We start from the raw sequence: 19,803 nt of genomic DNA, 5'->3' as shown, positions 1-19,803 counted from the left end.
GGAGCCGGACCGGACTGTGGCGTCGCGGAGGTCGTCGCTGCTGCGGCGGCTGCCGCTGGTGCCGCTGCTGTGGTCGAGGCTGGCCCTGGGCGCGCTCCCTTTCGTCCGCAGCCCGCGCGGGATTTTTCCGGACCTCTTGTCTGAGAAGCACTTGCTGGAGGTGGAGGACTTGCCCCTGTCCCTGATGAGGGGCGGAGCTCTGGGGCCGCTGTCGCTACCCCCGGACCTGCCGGACCTGAATCCCGAGTGCCGGGAGATGCTGCTGGACTTCGCCAACAGCAGCGCAGAGCTGACCGGGTGCCTGGTGCGCAGCGCTCGGCCCGTGCGCCTCTGCCAGACCTGCTACCCGCTCTTCCAACAGGTCGCCGGCAAGATGGACATCATCAGCCGCGCCGTAGGGGTGGGTAGAAGAGACACCCGGGCGCTGTGGCGGGGAGGGCTGGCAGAGGAAGAGGAGGTGGTGATGGTCAACTCTAGGGGTCTCCGTTTTTCCAGCGTCAGAAACGGGGGTTGGGCTGTTGTCTGTGTAGTTTGGGGCAGCAGTAAAAGGTGGCATATGGCGCTTTGGGGGTCGGTTTCTACCACTATAGGTGCTGTGCGGCATCCTCTTGTTAGGAATCAACACCTGTAAAGCCTGGAGTTCCCAGGAAGAATATTTTCCTGAAACCACAAGTGAAGTGGAGAAGCTGGTATTGGTTAGAAGGTTGAGCTTTGTAGCCAGAAATGTTCCGCCCCACTAATTTCTAGCAGTGTGACTTTGGGTTAATGATCTTTTCAGAACCTTAGTTTCCTCCCATGTAAAGTGGGAGGGGGGAACTAAAACCCCAAAACAAAAACCACCAGCTGCCTTGATGTGGCTTTCACAAGGGTTAAAAGAAATATGTTGGGGCATCCATGTCAGTGATGAAGATGGTGCGGAGTTAGTTGGGTCAGGAGTGCAGTTATACTCTGGGCAAGATGCATTCTCTCTGCCTGTTTTCTCATCTATAAAGTGGGGGATAAAAGGAAACTGACAGAAATAACTCTCTGTGTATGGGATTTAAAACTTTAAGGTATGCTAAATCTGCCCTCCATTTTCGATACCTTGAGAGCTCTTCTGCTCATTTGCTAGGTGCTGTGGGACCAGAAAAAGGAAGGCACAGTCCCTGCCCCATGTACTGTAGAGGGTATGGACTAGGAAAGGATTAGAGTTCAGGACTGGTGAGAGTCATGAGGATGACAAAGGAAAAACATGTGCAATAATGTTGGGATTGGGGCATGTGAAAGTTCCTCCTGTAATGTGAAGACAGCACATAATCTAATGAAGATATGGTGGGAATTTCATAAATCATAGTTGATCTGAATATAAACTTGTATGTAATTGCATCTTGCTTTAAGTCAGTCTGCTATTCATAAGAAATCTATTATTTTGCACAAACAAGGGATTTGTTTGCATTATTTTTTTTTTTTTTGTACCAGGGATTGAACTTGGGACCTTATGCTTGCCAGGCAGGTGCAGCACCACTGAGCTAAATCCCTAGCCCTGCATTACTCATTTGGATTCATCTTTTAACGAGATGACAGTAAGAGGGTAATCTTTCCAAAATGAATGTCAGCAGTATTTTAAAGCACGAATTCTTTTAAGCCCCCCTGACTTCCTTTATCCCCTTGTGTGGCTGGTCAGTTCTTTCTCTGGAGATACTGCACTGATAGGCATCACAGTATATAACTTCTGGTCAGTCTGTCTGCAGGGAGGCTGTTGAAGCGCCGTTGTTGATGGCACTCTTATATTTTATGGGTGGATATACGTGGGAGTTTTCATCTGCAAAACTCCAGGATTTTTTAAGTAGCCATCCAGTAGCTTTGAAAGAATGAAGGACCTGCAGGATTTAGTTCTTCACTTGAGGCACAAGGGAAAGGAAATAGATGATTAAGTCGGCATGTGGCTTCATCTGCCTAAAACACTTGTATTTTTAAATCTCAGTACAAACTGTATGCTCACTGGATGTATCACTGATTTTCTTGTGGATTATAAGACTTTGAACCAGGAATTGCCCAAAAGATGAAACCGAATAATTTGTGATCATTTACCCAGCATTTAAAAATATATGTAAATGTTTTGCTGTAGAAAAATTTAGCATGAGAGAAGCAAAAGTGAAAATTAAAATTGTCGCATTTTCATTATCCAGAGACATCTGTTGCTGCATTTGGTGACTAGTGTAACAGAACTTTTCCTGTGCACAAAAAGATGGTGACACGCAGCCCATGCGCTGAGAGTTTTATTATGACAGCACATACTTCAGAAGCAAGATCTTCTTTTGCAAATGAACTTGATATCAACTACTAATTATTTACTATTATTTTTACCATTTTCACTTTTTAAACAAATTATCATTTTTACAGGTGTGATGCTACTGAGCTAAATTCCTGGCCTACGGTTTATAATTTTGTTTTATCTTATATAATTTTCATAACTTAGCATTATAATTACCACCATTGTTTAACACTTATTAATACCATCATTATCTGATTATAGCAAACAAAATCTTAAAACATTTCTAATGAATATGTTAATTATTCTTATAAAGTTATTACCCCAAGTTGTTGTTTGGAAATCTGAAAATACTCAGATTGTATTTTTCTATCTTCTTTTGTTGCAGAATACTTCAGAAAGTCAGAGTTGTGCCAGAAGTCTCTTAATGGCAGATAGAATGCACATAGTTGTACTTCTCTCTGAGTTTTTTAATACCACATGGCAGAAGGCAAATTGTGCAAGTAAGTAATTCATTTTCATGTTTCAATTATGATACAGTAGTATGGATATCAGGTATCATTTAGTGAATTTTAGAATCTCTGAAGCTAGGTGATTTTTTTGTTTGTTTGTTTTTTGTTTTTTGTTTTTTGAGACAGGGTCTCACTGTAGTTGAAACTGAACTGGAACTCACTACGTAGCACATTTTGGTTCCCAACTCACAGCGATCCTCCTGCCTCAGCTTCCTGAGTGCTGGGGTTATAGGCGTGTGCCACCATGCCCGACTGATACTTTTTATACTAAGTTCAAATGAACTGCCATTAGCACATAGGGTGCTAGAGGTAACTATTTGGGCAAATACTGAACATTCGAAGAGGGTAGCCATTAATAATAAGGAGCTTTGAAGTCAGACATGGATTTGATTTTAAGCTCTACTACTTATCACTTGTCAGATTTTGGGCAGATAACTTTGCCTCTTGTAACTTCAGTTTTCTTGTTTGTAAATTGGTGGTAATATTGGAACCTGTTTAAATGATTGTTTTAAAAATTAAGTGAAAGAAATTATAAAAAAGCATTCCGCTCACTCCCTGGCACATGTTTAAGAAATATTAACTTCAGTAATAGTTGCAACATTTATAATATGTCAAGTGGTGTATGAGGCTTTTACATCTATTTTACCAACTCTGTAGGTTTGTGTTTTTGTGTAACAAAATATGGTTTTGGTTTTTTTTTTTTTGGTACCAGGGATTGAACTTGGGTCCTTGCGCTTGCAAGGCAGGTCACCGAACCGCTGACCTAGCCCTTTTTTCGGTTTTTTGAGACAGGGTTTCACTATGTAGTTGAGACTGACCTGGAACTCATTATGTAGCCCAGGCTGATCTCAACTCACAGAGATCCTCCTGCCTCAGCCTCCCGCTAGGATTACAGGGGTGTACCACCACGCCCAGCTCAAATTCAGATATGTTCTGAATTCAGATGTATTGAATACTGCTAGGTATTCGTACCTTCCCACTTTTATAATTTAGTGAGGGAGAAAGATATACAGATATTACCAAAGGAAGGCCAGCAAATAAATGCTTTAATAAAATTATAGAATCATCTTACTAAATAATGATTTTAACTTAATCTTTACCTCATTATATGGAAGCGCTTCTAATAATGCTCTTTGTATTCCTATTTAATAAGGGTAATAGGAAAATTTTGTGAAAAATTCAAAGAGTTACTCAGATCATTTAAAAAACGACAAGATTTAACAAAACATTCTAACCTAAAGCATAGTCTCTTAGAATGTAGTGAGATACTGATGCTATAAGGAAAGGAATCCAAAGGAAGGAGAACATGGACGCTAACTAAGCAAGGTAAATAACAAATCAGCAACTCAATATAATTTCCCGTTACATTTTTTTCATAACCCTTGTCTAAATTTGAACTTCACAATAAGCCGAGTGAGAGATGAGGAGGATGAAAGGGTGTGAATAAACTGCAGATAGTCTATCACTGAATCCAAAAGTCTTTATGATTGTTCATCTGAGTAGACAGTTTTTTATAAGTTAATATCTGTATTTTTTTTATATGGTATGATTGATCCCAAGGCTCTGAGAATGCTAAGCACATGTTCTACCACTGAGCTTTTGTTTTTTAAACTGCCATTTGACAAATTAATTGCAGTCTCCCATTTTAAGAAATATAAAGACACTCTAATTAGACCCACTAAAGTTCAACTTTTTTTTTTGGATTGCATTCCAATAATTTTATTGAAAGGTGTATCTCTTAGTACCAAACATAATGGTAGTTGATTAGGTTACCTCTGCCAATTCAAAACTTATACTGATTTTTCAAAATATTGAAATATATCAGCCTTATGGTAAAACAGAAGGTATCCACAAACATGGTTTACAAAAAGGTAAAGGTAGAATATACTGTGGTTCTTTGGTTTGTTTTTCAAAGCTTATTTATCAGTGACATGTCAAAATTGGTTCCATCCATTCTGGATAGACTCAGGCTTCAGGCTAAAGTTCAACTTTTGTACTGCAGACATATTTCATATGGCAGAAAGCCTAATCTTTTACTAAAATTATGTTAACATGCTTTTTTTCCCCTTAAATATCAATTTTTTCCCCCACCAGTTCCAGGGATTGAACTCAGGACCTTGCACTTGCCAGGCAGGTGTGGTGCCACTGCGCTAAATCCCAGGCCCCCTAAATATCAATGAATACTGCATAATATGAAAGAAAAATTTTAAAGTAGAATTAATTTTACATTTTCTAATGTCAGTTTCCAGTAGTGATAAAGCATAAGTATCAAATGTCCCCAACCCTGCTTGCTCTCCGTCTCTCTCTTCCGAGGTTGAGCCTTCCATATTTGGGAAGCACTCTGCTGAGCAATATCCCCAGCAGCATCAGATTTCTCATGCAACTGCATTGATCCTTGATCAAAGCTGTTCATTTTGTTGGATCTTTGCTATCTTATTTTATTTTAAATAAATCAACTTCCTACCTATCTAGGTAGGAATCTGTCATTTTGTTTTAATCATGAGTCTTTCAAAAAGTGTAAAGGAATATAAAGTGTATTTGCTCTTTTAATAAAATGGAAGAAGACAATCAGGACATGCTAAAATTTTAAATTAATTGTGCCCAGTTAAAAGTTTGCGTACATGCCTCGCAAGCACAAGGTCCTGAGTTTGCTCTCTGGTACAAAAAAAAAAAAAAAAGTTTGCCTAGAGAAAAAAAAGTTTGCTTAGGATGCTGTCTTTTTATATGCATACAAAAGTAGTAGAGTAAGTATTCAAAAACAAATTTCTGGATTATTTGCCATCTGTTACCTTTTTCTAATGATCTTATTATTGAATTTGCAGATACACAGCTGATCTGATGACAACATTTGAGAGTTTTTAGTCTGGTACCTATAAGTAAAAATGGGCAAGAAAAAAAGTTACCAAAGAACAAAGATCAGTACCCCCCCACCCAGTACTGCTGATTAAACCCAGGGCTTCATCATGCTTGGAAAGTACTTAACCATTGAATTACATCCCCAGCCAATTTTACTTTATTTTAGTTTGGTTTAGTTTAGGACAGGATGTTACTAAGTTGCCCAGGTTGGCCTCAGACTTGGAATCCTCCCACTTCAGCCTCCTAACTAGCCTGGATTATAAGTGTGTACCACTGTACCTGGCAGAAAATATCTATTTCTCTTATGCTACTAAATGCAAAACTAATTATATAGGTAAAAATATTCTTCAATGAATTAAAAGGGCTACCTCAGTCTGTGTTGTTATGACAGAACGTCACAAATGAAGTAATTTATAAACAACAGAAATATATTTCCCACAGTTCTGGAGGCTGGACATCCAAGATCATGACACTAGCAGGTTCAGTGTCTGATGAAACTCTGTTCCTCAAAGGTGGCATTGTCTCTTCTGTCCTCACATGACAAAAGGGATACATGCTGTGTTTGCACATATGAGAAAAGTGGAAAAGCAAAAAAATGACAAAACTGCACGAGAAGCTGCTTTTGTGTGGGCCTTAATCCCATTCACAAGAGGGGAGCCCTCATGACCTAATCACCTCCAAAAACCCTTCCTTGTTGTGTCTTTTCAAATGTACTTCAGCTTTCACCTATTTGGTTTTTTCTTTTTTCAGTGAGATCAAAGCCAAGGCCTCATGCATACTAGGCAAGCACTGCATCTGTAGCCCCAGTACCAAAAAAAAAAAAATTTATATATATATACATATACACATACATATACATATATACATATACATATATATATATATGTATATGTATATATGTATGTGTATATGTATATATATATATATAGAGAGAGAGAGAGAGAGATAGATATAGATCTACAGATACAGATATCTATATATACCTATCTATCTCAGGTATTGTGGTACCTGTAGTGCTAATTTGGGAAGCTCAGGCAAGAAGATTGTTGGAGCCTAAGCCCTTGAGGCCAGACTGCACAACATAGACCCTTGCCTGAAAAAAAATATTTTCAACACATGAATTTGAGGGAATATATAGTCATGTGTGGCATAGTGACATTTCACTCAACAGCAGACTATGTATACAAAGTTGATCCTGTTAAATGATGACAGGTGAAAAATTCCTTGTACTGCTGTAGTGGTCCAGACATAACACACTACTCACTTTTTTGTGGTGATGGTGATGTAAACAACCAAACCTATTTTGCTGCCAGTCATATGAAAAGATAGTGCATATAATTGCATATTATAGTGCACAATACTTGATAGTAATGTAATTACTGTGTCATTGATAATTACTATATTTTCAGGCAGATCCCTCATGCTGCCTAGTGAAAGTATCATTATCTAGGGCAATAGTGGTGAACCTATTGCCTGCATGCCACAGGAGGCTGTTTGTTATCATTGAAAACTCTAAAAGGTTCACCATCACTGATCTAGGGGATGAGAGCTCCATGATTGCCATCATCCCTGAAGACCTTCCAGTGAGACAGTGTTAACAGTTTTTGACTCCAAACCAGAGTCTTTTCCCTCTCATAAGCATGGAACCCAGTAAATGAAACTCAGCTCTCATTGGTACCAAAGGAGACTTTTATTTTTGGCCAAATATAGGAGGAGTGAAAAATAAACTTGCAAATCAGTTTCTCAAACCTTAAAAGTTAGGGAAGTCAAAAGAAGTGAGGAACATGGATAGGCTAAATAAAGAGAAGAAATATTCATGATTTTTCTGGGAATGGGTAGAGATTTTCTGAGAATTTTAGTCCTTTTGATTCTCTCCAGTGGCCATCATGTCAGTGGAGATAGGAAATGTGTCATTTAGCGTGCAGATAGAATTAAAATGGAGTTGGAGGGCCAGGGATTTAACTCAGTGGCACCATGCCTGCCTGCAAGTGCAAGGTCCTGAGTTTGATCCCCTGCACTGAAAGAACAAACAAACTGGAGTTGGAGGTTACCTGATGGTCACTCTGGCAGCCATCTTAGATGCAACCAGTTTTGACTGGCTATTTGAAGAGAAGCTTCTGGCCTCCAGACATCCTGTTCTTAAGGAAGCAAGATCAGGGGCCTGGGAATTAGCTCAGTGGTGCCACTACCTGCCTTGCAAGTACAAGGTCCTGAGTTTAATCCCTGGTACCAAAAAAAAGAAACAAGATTAGGGTGAAGTAGAAGTTAAGTTAGGTCAATTTCTAGCCTACAGGCAATATACTGGGTAACAGATGTGCAGATGAAAGAGTCATAGTAATCAATCTGACCCTGTGTAGTCCTAGACTAATGTACACATTTGTGCCTTAGGTTTTAACAAAAGAAGTTAGAAAAAAGAAAAACAAAAGAAAAAAGCTTATAGGATAAGGCTATAAAGAAAGAAAAATAGGGCTAGGGACTTAGCTCAGTGACCCCATACCTGTTGCCCAAGTGCAAGGTCCTGAGTTTAATTCCAGGTACCACAAAAAAAAAAAAAAAAAAAAAAAGCTAGGGGTGTGGCTTAGTGGTGGAGTACTGCTCAGCATGCATATGCCCTTGGGTTCAATCTCCAGAAAACACATACACAAGCACAAAAGGAATGAAAAAACATTTTTAAAGGAAAGAGCATTTCTATCCAGCTGACTGATGTATCTGTAGTTTAAGCTAAAGGTAAATTACAGAAGAGACAAAAAGATAAAAAATTTAAAAGTTTATACAGCAAGCTAAGGATTGTTGTTTTTGTTGCTGTTGAAGAAAAAGTATTAAATATAGTACAGCCTTAGTGAACAGTATTTCCATAATCTATTACTGTAGTAATTGTCTTCATGTCCTCTGCCTTCACACTCACTAACCACTTAATACTGCTGACTTAGCCAGAGCAACTTACAGTCCTGCAGGCTCCATTCATGTGAGTGCCCTGTGCAGGTGTAGCTCCGTTTTCTGTCTATTATGCTATGTTTTTACTGTGCATTTTTAGTGTTTGGATGCTTTTTTACATAAATGCTTACTATTGTTTTATAATTGCCCACGGTAGCATGCTGTGTAGGCTTGTAGTCAAGGGGCAATAGGCTCTACCTTACTTCCCAGGTGTGTAGTAAGCTACTGTCTAGATTTGTGATGTGTCATGTCCACACACTGTAGTAAACACCTTAATGTAGCCCTATTGTTAAGTGATGTGTGACAATTTTCAAACCATTAGTGACACTTGGAATGTTTGTAAAGTATTATTTAAAAATATAAAATATTATTATAAGGAATATTATTAAAATTAATGCCCTACCAGGCTGGGGATTTAGCTCAATGGTTATACCACCACCTGCCTTGCAAGCACAAGGACCTGAGTTTGATCCCCAGCACCAAAAAACAAAAATGGTATGCTACCCAAAACCTTTCCATTCTGCTCGATGTAGCTTGAAAAGGGGTTGGCACCCTAGGAGTTGAATGGAGAAGAGAGTGCCATCCCTGTACCACTCCACTCCCTATTCTCTAGAATCCCCATGTCTTTGAAAGACACTAGTCTTTGTAGGAAATGAGCTCTTGGATGTTGATGGAAAGTCAGAAGTTTCAAGAGCCCAGTACTTCCTTCTCCCAGTACTCAAAATGAGAACTGTTTTCTTGTGGAGAATGACTGGTAAGAAGTAAAGGTTTTATCTCCTGTACAGGATTAAAGCCTGTTATCAGGAAGGTACTGTTGACATAGAGATGGCCTTGTTATTGAGACCCTTGTTGGTTATCTTGTGCATAGGACAGTCGAGTAGTAAGAGTGACCAAATTTGGTGAGACCATGGGCTGCTTTTTAAAAAAATGTTTTAGATCTTTGGTAAACAAGGCAGCATAGGGCTGAGGATTTAGCTTAGTGGTTTGCAGCCTGCTTTGCAAGTGCAAGGACCCAAGTTCTATCCCCGGTACCAAAAAAAAAAACCCTCCAAAATAAGGCAACATGAAGTACTACTGTAATAAGATAAGCCCCCAAATTAATGAGTTCAGATATTTGTTTTGTTCTTATCTACTGGAAACCCACTCTTTTTTTTTTTTTTTTTTTTTTTTGAGCAACCTGTATCTATAGGGAGCATAATGATGCTATTGAACTATTGTGCAATTCTGATGTACATTCTGATTCTTCAAAGGAAAATTAACTATATTTTGGGGGGTTTTTTTTGGTACCGGGGATTGAACTGAAAATTAACTTTAAATTGGCATATATAACTTATGCCTTGGTGATTGAAAAATCAACAGGAAAACTTACTGGTTGAATAGGTCAGTGAATCAGAATTCTTTCCCTTTTTTGGGGGGGCGGTACCAGGGATTTAACTTGGGTCCTTGCGCTTGCAAGGCAGGTCACCCGAACCACTGAGCTAAATCCCCAGCCCCTTCTTTCCCATTATTTGATGGAAATTTACTAAGTGTTAGAGTCATTTATTTGTATCAGATAATTTTAAATGTCTTAGTTTTCTTGTTAAGAAAATAACTTTTCTTGATTACAGAGTTCCCCAGTTTATTTTGTATTTTCTGAAACTTGACATGTGTTTCAGGAGTTGGTGATTGTGTTGTCTATAAAACTAATTTTGAAAACAGCCAACATCTTTAATATAAGCTCTTAATAGATGCCAAATACTATATTTAAAGGCACATAATTCCTGTTAGGGTGATTTAGTAGGTTTAGTATCTACGGTCCTAGCATGAGTCCTTACCACATTAAGAATGTCTCTTCAGCTGAAGATGGAGCCCTCGCTGAGACAGAAGCTATATTAATCTGTCCTCGATGAGGCATCATTGATTATCTGAGAAGAGGAATATTCATAATGACCACTTCACTTAGTGCTTATAGGAAGCCTTGTTATTACTAATAGTTGTTAAGATACCAAATTTTTTTTTTTTTTTTTTTTTACCGGGGATCGAACTCAGGTCCTTGTGCTTGCAAGGCAGGTGGTGGGACCACTGAGCTAAATCCCCGGCTAAGATACTAATTTATGAAATATATATCTCCCTACTGTTTTTAACCTTGTGCTCCCAATTTCTGCAAAAGGATAAGAAGAATTTACTGAACTTTGTTTATTTTGAATCAGAAAGTCAGGGCTCTTTAATAATGACATTTTTAACCCCATTATATACAGGAACTCCCTATGCCTTCTAACACCACCTCTCTAGCAGTTGCTGAAAAATATTTTAATGTTACAGCATTAATGCAGTACTTATCTAAAGGACCAGTTTACATTACCTTTTAATTCAATTTTCAAATTATTTTAAGCAAAAAGTAAATAACTACCTGAGTTCAAGCCTCAGGGCACCAGAAACAACAACAAATAGCAAAACAAAAAAAGTAAATGTCTGTCAGTAAAACAGAAAAGATTGAATCTTTTTGGTTTTCAGAATCTTTCCTTGTAAATTTCTTTTTTATAAATACTGTAATTTTAACTGTCTTGAATAGAAGAAATTTTTATTTTACTGTAATACAAGTAAATATTAATAAAGAATATATAAGAAGCACTCTGCTGTGAAAAATAAAACAAAATTTCATAACAATAACTAGAGAATAATAATAGTTAATACATTGTAGGTATAAAAATTACCCACTATTGAGGCTGGGATTTAGCTCAGTGGTTCCAGAGCCTGCCTTGCAAGAGCAAGGACCCAAGTTCGATCCCCAGTACCACCAAAAAAAAAAAAAAAATTACCCACTATTGAAGTTGGAAGAGACACAGAACTACTAGATTTGATACAAGGATAAAATGACATCATAATTTAGGTAAAATTAAGGTAGGATAAGCAGTCTTATAGCTAAACAGCAATATTAAAGCAACATTTAATAGCTGATGTTCATGATTAAGACCCTTTTCACCACTAAAGGGCAATTTAAAATTTGTTTGTTTGTTTGCAGCACTGTGAATTAAACCCAGGGCCTCACGCATGCTTGGCAAGTTCTTAGCAAGTCCTCAGTCCATTTTAAATTTTTCTTTTATTTTCAGATAGGATCTTATTAAGGTTGCCCAGGCTGATCTTGAATTTGTAATCCTTTTTTCTAAGCCTCATTGTCACTTTAAATTTTACTTGGTACTGGGTATGTGATTATTTTAAGATTTTCATGAAAATGGTTATCTCTCTCTCTCTCTTTTTTTTAACTGGAGAAAGAAATGTTTCAGTGTACTTGGAACACTTTAGGTGGAATACTTCATGTTTGTTGGAGTAAAGAATTTCTGTAGTGAAAAATAGAGGCGATAGCTTACAAACCAAATGACAACGTAGTGTAGCTAGCATGTACAAGGCCCTGACACCATAAAATAGCAATAACTGGATGATTGTTGCTGATAATACACACTTCTTTTTTTAACAGATTGTTTAACAAACAACAGTGAAGAATTATCAAACTCTACAGTATCTTTCCTCAGTCTGTTTAATCAAACCTTGTCCTGCTTTGAGAGTAACCTTCAGGTATTTTAAATATATTTGAAATGAAAATGCTATCTTGTACAAATGCATAATGTATTTCTGAGTTTTTATAGCATTAATTGATATTTGTGCATACTTGTGATGTAGAGGAATTAGTAGACCTGCATTTTCTTTTGAGTTCTAGTTACAAATCATTAAAACTTCAGTTCTCTCACTTAAAAGTAGGAATAGTAATATCTACTCTGTGTTCCTTCAGTATTTTGTAGTGAAGATCTGATAAGATAATGAATGTGGAAACATTAGCTGAGACATGTAGTTATCTAATTAAAACACAGTTATATACTTGAACTTTGTTTATGTAATAAAGTATTTTGCGATGCAGTGTGATTCTGTCTATGGGAAGCTTACTCTTTGCCTCAATATTTTAAGAATATATTTCATGTAATAAGAGAAGAAAATGAGAAAATGAAAAAATGGAAATAAAGTATTTGTAAATAGGGAAGGGAGGAGGGGGTGAAGGGAGGGCAGGGATAAGGGGAAAAAATGAGAATCAAAACCTATCATGTAAAGGTACAAGATCTCAATGATGAATGTAACTGTACTGTATACCTAAAATGTACCAACTCAATGAGAAAAAAAATAAAATATGTGTCCCCCCGCCACAGACACACACACACAAAAATATATATATATATATATTTCATGTACTCTAAAAGGCATTGTTTAGTAAAATAACTTTGAATATTGAATTATGATATCAGAGTAGTCTTTAAGGATCCTACCTTACAGATTTTTGTTTTCTCCTTCTCTGATCTTTGAATTTTGGCATTGGAACTTACCAGGAAATTTTTGGTTTCAGACTAGTGTTTTAAGAGATGTGTTTGAAGGAAATTAGCACTTTTCATGTGGTACGAGTTGCACATTTTTTCCTAGTTTTTTATTGTTTTTCTTTTGTCAAGAAAAAAATCTTAATTTTGTTAAATTCCTCCATTTTTAAAATGGCCTGTGCTATTTGTGACTCATTAAAAAGGCTTTTTTCACACAGTAATTCTAAAATTTGTTTTAGTACTTCTGTAGTTCCATTTTTTGCAGTTAAACATTTTTTTTTTTTTTTTTTTTTTTTGAACACACAAAAATATATATATATATATATTTCATGTACTCTAAAAGGCATTGTTTAGTAAAATAACTTTGAATATTGAATTATGATATCAGAGTAGTCTTTAAGGATCCTACCTTACAGATTTTTGTTTTCTCCTTCTCTGATCTTTGAATTTTGGCATTGGAACTTACCAGGAAATTTTTGGTTTCAGACTAGTGTTTTAAGAGATGTGTTTGAAGGAAATTAGCACTTTTCATGTGGTACGAGTTGCACATTTTTTCCTAGTTTTTTATTGTTTTTCTTTTGTCAAGAAAAAAATCTTAATTTTGTTAAATTCCTCCATTTTTAAAATGGCCTGTGCTATTTGTGACTCATTAAAAAGGCTTTTTTCACACAGTAATTCTAAAATTTGTTTTAGTACTTCTGTAGTTCCATTTTTTGCAGTTAAACATTTTTTTTTTTTTTTTTTTAATTTGAGACAGGATTTTGCTGTGTAGTCCAGGTTGGGTTTAAACTCACTATGTAGCCCAGGCTGGCCTCTAACTCATGGCAGTCTTCTTACCTCAGCCTCCCAAGTGTTGGGATTACAGGTTTGTACCACCATATCTGGCAATTTAAACTTTTTTTTTTTGGTACCTGGCATTGAACTCGAACCTTGTACTTGCAAGGCAGGCTGCAACATCATTGAGCTAAATCGCTATCCCTTAAACATGTTTTTATCTTAAAATTTTAAAGAAATATATTTGAATCTATAGTTCTCTTTCAGTTTGTAAGATTAAACAGTATCTACTTATTCTTTCCTAAATCAAGATAGAATTCCATATTCATAATTAATTGAAATAATCTGAAACCTTAAATCGAGATTTTTGTTAAATTAGGAGTATTATATCTAACGTATAAATTCCTTTTAAAAATTTTAAAATCTTTTTTTTTCCTTTCTTTTTTTTGTTTTTTTTATTTTTTGCAGAGCTAGGAAATTGAACTCAGGGCCTGCTGCATGCTAGGCAAGACTCTACCATTGAATTAATGTCTTTTCTCCATGCTATGGTAAAGAAGAAAGTAAATAGAAAGCAGAGTTATAATCTTGTTCTTAAGAAAACAGGAGTCAATCTAAAAGTAGAAAAAATTGAGATTGCTAATTTACTAATTTATATGTTATCTCTACCCATATTGTAGGCTAACCAATTCTTTTTGAAATATGTCCCTTTTTGTTGACTACAAAGGCCTGGATTCTGAGCCTGTGACAAGAATTTCATGGCACAGTTTTAGTGCCCTTTATCTTCTCATTATAAAAGTTCTGCCTTAATCATAATAATTTTGATGAAGTTAGCCCTGGCAAGGACATATTTTACTTATTCAGCAAGAGTAGAATAGAGAAGTGCAGACATGTTAATGATGAGATAACAAGAAATTTGTTATTTTCATATTGGTGGATTGTATTACCCTCATTTAACAATGGCTGGTGCAGTGGTTTTCAAAATTTAAGTACACCTAAGGAAGTGCCAAATGTTTTGCCATGGGCTTCACAGACCAGGCCTAGAATCCTTTGTGACTGTAGCACAGAGATCTTGCCCATCACACCTCAGCACATCAGCATACCATATTGTCACCTGTCCTGGGAGGGCAAATGCCAGTAGTTTACGTTACAGAGGTGTATATAGTGTTTATTCTTTGCATTACGTCTGCCTTTATCATTTTAGGGGAGCACACACAGTCTTCTACCACCCAGAAATTACTCAGAGGTATGCAAAAGCTGCTGTGAAAATTACAAAAATCTAAATAGTCTGTACAGTGAAATGCAAAAAATGAACGAACTTAAAAATAAGGCTGAACCTGGAACACATTTATGCATTGATGTGGAAGATGCAGTAAGTACTTTCCTCAGGAGATGAATATTTTACAATGTCGTTCAATGTACCCTTGGTGTTACCTCTTTCAGAGCTTCATTGAAGTCTGCATATGTTGTCTTCAATCAGAAACAGCTATGGTAGTTATAAAATTGTAAGGTTTTAGAATATTCTGTCCTACTAAATTGAATGGAAATTAATGAGGCACTTTATAAGGTGTGGGCATTGTGATATGTTTACATTTCAGTTTCTTGTACACTTGTTAAAGAAGTTTCTAGGGGGGCTGGGGATTTAGCTCAGTAGTTCTGCCACCTGCCTTGCAAGAGCAAGGACCCGGGTTCAATCCCCAGTGCCAAAAAAAAAAAAAGTTTCTAGTTTTGCTATAATGTGTTTCAGAATCTATTGTTCAGTCACTTTCTATCATATTATTTCTTTACATCTATTATAGTCTGACAGTATTCATTTATAGGATGGCTCCACTGACTAAAATGTAAGCCACATGAGGTGAAGGACCTAATCTTTTGTTTTCATCATTCAGTATGTAGGATAATGTCTGGAATATAGTGAGTTCTTAATAAATGTATTATCGATTGAATTGTCAACAAAAAACTTTTGTCTTTATAGCCTGCCTTTACATGGAACACCACCAGGTGGCGATCATGCCTTTTTAGGCCCTGATGCTGAGAATTGAGCAATTAGAGGAAACAAATAGTTTCAGAGTAGAGAATTAGAAATCAAATTAATAAGATTGCAAGTTGAGAATAATGAGCATGAGTTATAGCAGCTCAGAGAAACTGTAGTGGGACAGTAACGTTCAAGATGATAAAAGCACTTAAAATAGCTGTGCCATGGACTTTTGTTTTTATTGCTCTATTACTGTTACCTAGAATAGTATTTATTTTGTAGTAGGCTCTCAATAGGTAAGTAATATTTAAGGAAGAAAATAGAATCAACTACATTTCTACTCATGTAAGTTCTCTGTTTGAAAGCTATGAATGGTTGACATTCTGGAGTACTCTGGTCAGTATTTAAATGTAAACAGTGACTAATTATTAATAATCAGTGTATTTCCCTGGCAAAAGAAGTTGTCCTCAACCTTCAGTACATTTAGTTTAAATTCTGAGTGCCTGTTTGGACATTAACAAAATATTATAAGAAGACGAAGTCAAATAAAATACAAACTAGAATAATATCATTTGTTCTTCCCAGATGAACATTACTCGAAAACTCTGGAGTCGAACTTTCAACTGTTGGCACCCTCACAGTGACACAGTGCCTATAATTGCTGTTTCTGTGTTCATCCTCTTTCTCCCTGTTGTCTTCTACCTTAGCAGCTTTCTTCACTCAGAACAAAAGAAACGCAAACTCATTCTACGTAAGTTTTTTATAGTTATTCATTTGTTTAGATAACAGCCTGTATGTAAAAGATTTGAAGTATATTAGCCTAAAATGGATCTCTGCTTTACATTTTACAGTTATGCTTATAAATGGAAGAGATGTGTGAGAATTTTGTGTAAGCATAGATAACTAAAAATCAAAGGACAGCATCTTTCAGATGATTAACCAAATTAGACTAAGTCTAGATTTCCCCTAGAGTAAGGTTAGCAGCAGCAGAGGAACAGTGACAGGGCATTGTGGTCCTGGCATGGCAGTAGTAGACAGAGATGGAGACAGCTCTTTGGGGAGTCGCTGTAGAGCCACCTACAGTACAGGTGACAGAAGATATTATAGCTAACATGCCATTTGATTTTTTTTTCCTCAGTACTGGGAATTGAACCCAGGGCCTTCACACTGAGCTATATCCTGAGCTATTATAATTTTTTAAAATTTTGAGACAAAGTTTTGCTAAATTGTTAGGTTGTCCAGGCTTGGCTTGGACTTACAATCCTTCTGTCTCAGCCTCCTGTGTTCTGAGATTATAGATGTGTGCCAGTGTGCCTGGCCACATTCATTTTTTTAAACACAGACTTCCATGTCCCTCTCCCACTTGGAACCCTCCGTGTGTTCCTGTTGTACCTGGATCAAAGTCCAAGCTTTCTTCCATAGTGCTCCCTCTAAGCTGTACATGGCCCCACCTCCCGCTGTCTGGCTCATCACACCTCTCCTCCTTGTTTGTGCTATGTGGGCGTGTCTTTCTCGCTCTTCACTCCACTCCTGTCCAATGCCCTGCTCACTTTCCTAACCTGTTCCTGGTCATCTAGGTCTCACTTGAAGGTTACTTGTTCAGAGATCTTTTAGCCTTTCCTCATTCCAAAAATATATCCTTTCCTTCATTCTTATGTATCTTTAATGGCATTCAATCACTAAGCTAATGTAAGTTAAATAATTTAAGTCATTTAAGCTTCATCAAAACAAGAATTTTACCTTGTTCACTATTATATCAGTGTCTAGAAAGTACTGGCCCATATTTGATAATGAAACATTATATTTTATTTAATGTTAGTGTTTCTCAAAACACTAGTCCTATGACTGCTAGTCCTGTGAAAAGTGTATGGGTCAAATAAGATTGAGAAATACTGCATACCATGTCCTTTTCAGGAGCTTCATATTGTACAGGAATACAAGGTAAAGACCCTGAGGTTGCACGTGTCAAAACTAGAGAGTAGAACCTTTGTAGAACATTACTAGTGTTTCACAGAAGCATTGCTCATTAAACACATTTAAAGAAATGCTAGGGACCTGACAACATAGCTCAGAGGTAGAGAGCACTTGTCAAGCATATCATGTGATGCAGGTAGAGACACGGTGTGGTTGGGCCACACAGTAAGACTCTGTTAAGGGTTTTGGTGTATGTGCTGCCAAAGTGATCACTGTAAAGGGTTTTGGAATTCACCATTGTATGATCCTAGGGGTGAAATTTTAAAGGTTGTGGGGATTAATCCAACCAGAGAAAAAAGTTTTATATGTACCTATGAATATTGCTACCTGGCCAGTTTGTTAAGTAATTGGAAGCTAGAGCACTTCTAGTAATTTTAAATAAAGTAAATAGAAAATAAACCAAAAAAATCAAACTACAGATTTAGTTTGGCTTCAAAACCCATTGAAGGTTTAAGAAATAGACTGCTAGTTTATTTTTAGTTTTATATTTTAATGTTGTCTGCCCTTTAGGCTGAAGCATCGCACTGGTTCAGGGAGTTGTGTTGTTATTTTGTATGTACTGTGGTGGGCAGGGGAGACCCTGATAGAAGCTAGAGCAGTTGCTCTCATCTTTGGCTGTGTGTCAGAATTATCTGTTTAAAAAATATAGTTACCTGGGGCCCACTGTAGATCTTCCTAATCAGAACTTCTAGTCCAGTGTTAGGGACTTTTGAAGTCAGGAGATTCCTAGTTATCCAACGCAAGACAAGTTGCAAAATATACTGCCAAGCCAAATAATTATGACTTTTTCTATTAACCCTGATGACTCAATCCCATGAACATCATAATCAAAACTGATTGTACCCCATCCAGGGATATAGCTCAGTGGGGCCGCCACCTGCCTCCAAGTGCAAGGTCCCAAGTTCGATCCCCAGTACCAAAATAAAGCAAAACAAAACTAATTGTACCCTATTTCATTCATGGCCATTATATTTATGTATGTGTGTGTAATGTGTACCTCATTACATTTTTGACAATTTAAGTTGTGTGCATGTGGTTCTGGGGATTTAACTCAGGGCCTCACATTTGCTAAGCATGGGCTTTGCCACCAAGTTGTATTCCCAGCCCCTGAATTTGTTTATTTTCAACTGAAAATAGAGACAGTTTTTTTTCTTTCCATATGTATACCTTTCATTTTCTTTCTCTTGCTGTGTTTCACTCACTAAATTGAGGCATGATGTTGAATAAGACCAAGTATTCTTGTTTTGTTCAAGATCTTAGGGGCATTGTTTTAGGTTTTCATAATTAAGGGTAATGATTGCTGCAGAATCTTTGAGGATATCTTTTATCAGATTCAGGTGGTTTTCACTAAATTCTTTTAAGAAGAATTTGGATTAGATTCTAGTTTAGACTTTTAAATACATTTTTTGGTCCCCCCTGCCTTTCTGGAACCAAGGATCAAACCCAGGGCCTAGCACTAAATGTGTAATTTTATTATTATATACTTTATAGCACTTTTATTTTATTTTCTAAGTAATTTACTTTCACCTATGTTACATATTTAAGATTGTGATGTTTAAGAAGATGTGTGATGCTTGTTTTATTTGTACTGCTTATAACAAAATCATCGTGTAGTTTCAAAGTTATTTTTTTTTTTTTAAATTAGGGGAAAAAAGCTTAGGTTTTATTTCTCATAAGACTGATCTTTTCAAACAGGGTCAGATGGCATACACACATGCCTGTAATCTGAGCATTTGGGAAGCTAAGGCAAAGAGGATTGCAAGTTCAAGGCCAGCTGTATTATATAGTGAGTTCAAGGCCAACAAGCACCACAAGCGAGACTCTGTCTCAAAAAACAAAAACCAAAAAATGATTGGACCTGTTCATATTCAAGACAAAAACTGGTTTTCATAGGGATGATAAATAATGTTGGTTAGAGAATTAAATTTAAAATATATACTTTTGTTTTATCTAGCCAAACGTCTAAAGTCTAGTACCAGTTTTGCAAACATTCAAGAAAATTCAAACTGAAACCTACAAAATGAAGATGCTACATCATATCACATGGATAAGTGATGGAAGACACAACTTGTTCAGAAAGAAGAAAACTGATCTAGGGCTGGGGATCTAGCTCAGTGGTTCAGTGGCCTGCCTTGCAAGCGCAAGGACCTGAGTTCAATCCCCGGTACCAAAAAAAAAAAAAAAAAAAAAAAA

General features: G+C 36.8%; 1 protein-coding gene across 1 annotated transcript in view; it reads left to right on the top strand.

The window, feature by feature from the left end:
- The window catches only part of Ostm1 (osteoclastogenesis associated transmembrane protein 1), a 59,279-nt gene extending 39,531 nt beyond the window's left edge, over positions 1 to 19,748 (top strand). The window contains exons 3-8 of the mRNA XM_010635331.2: positions 5 to 400; positions 2,640 to 2,754; positions 12,008 to 12,105; positions 14,866 to 15,033; positions 16,222 to 16,387; positions 19,565 to 19,748. Of these exons, the coding sequence (XP_010633633.1) occupies positions 5 to 400; positions 2,640 to 2,754; positions 12,008 to 12,105; positions 14,866 to 15,033; positions 16,222 to 16,387; positions 19,565 to 19,620 (999 nt within the window). The 3' untranslated portion in view covers positions 19,621 to 19,748. The remainder of the gene's footprint in view (positions 1 to 4; positions 401 to 2,639; positions 2,755 to 12,007; positions 12,106 to 14,865; positions 15,034 to 16,221; positions 16,388 to 19,564) is intronic.
- The last annotated feature ends 55 nt before the right edge of the window (positions 19,749 to 19,803 follow it).

The sequence above is a fragment of the Fukomys damarensis genome, unplaced genomic scaffold (assembly GCF_012274545.1).
Source record: "Fukomys damarensis isolate Sample0158 unplaced genomic scaffold, DMR_v1.0_HiC HiC_scaffold_14, whole genome shotgun sequence".
NCBI classification, from domain to species: Eukaryota; Metazoa; Chordata; class Mammalia; order Rodentia; family Bathyergidae; genus Fukomys; species Fukomys damarensis.
The sequence above is the reverse complement of the archived record's forward strand: the minus strand, read 5'-3'. Positions and strand labels throughout refer to the sequence as shown.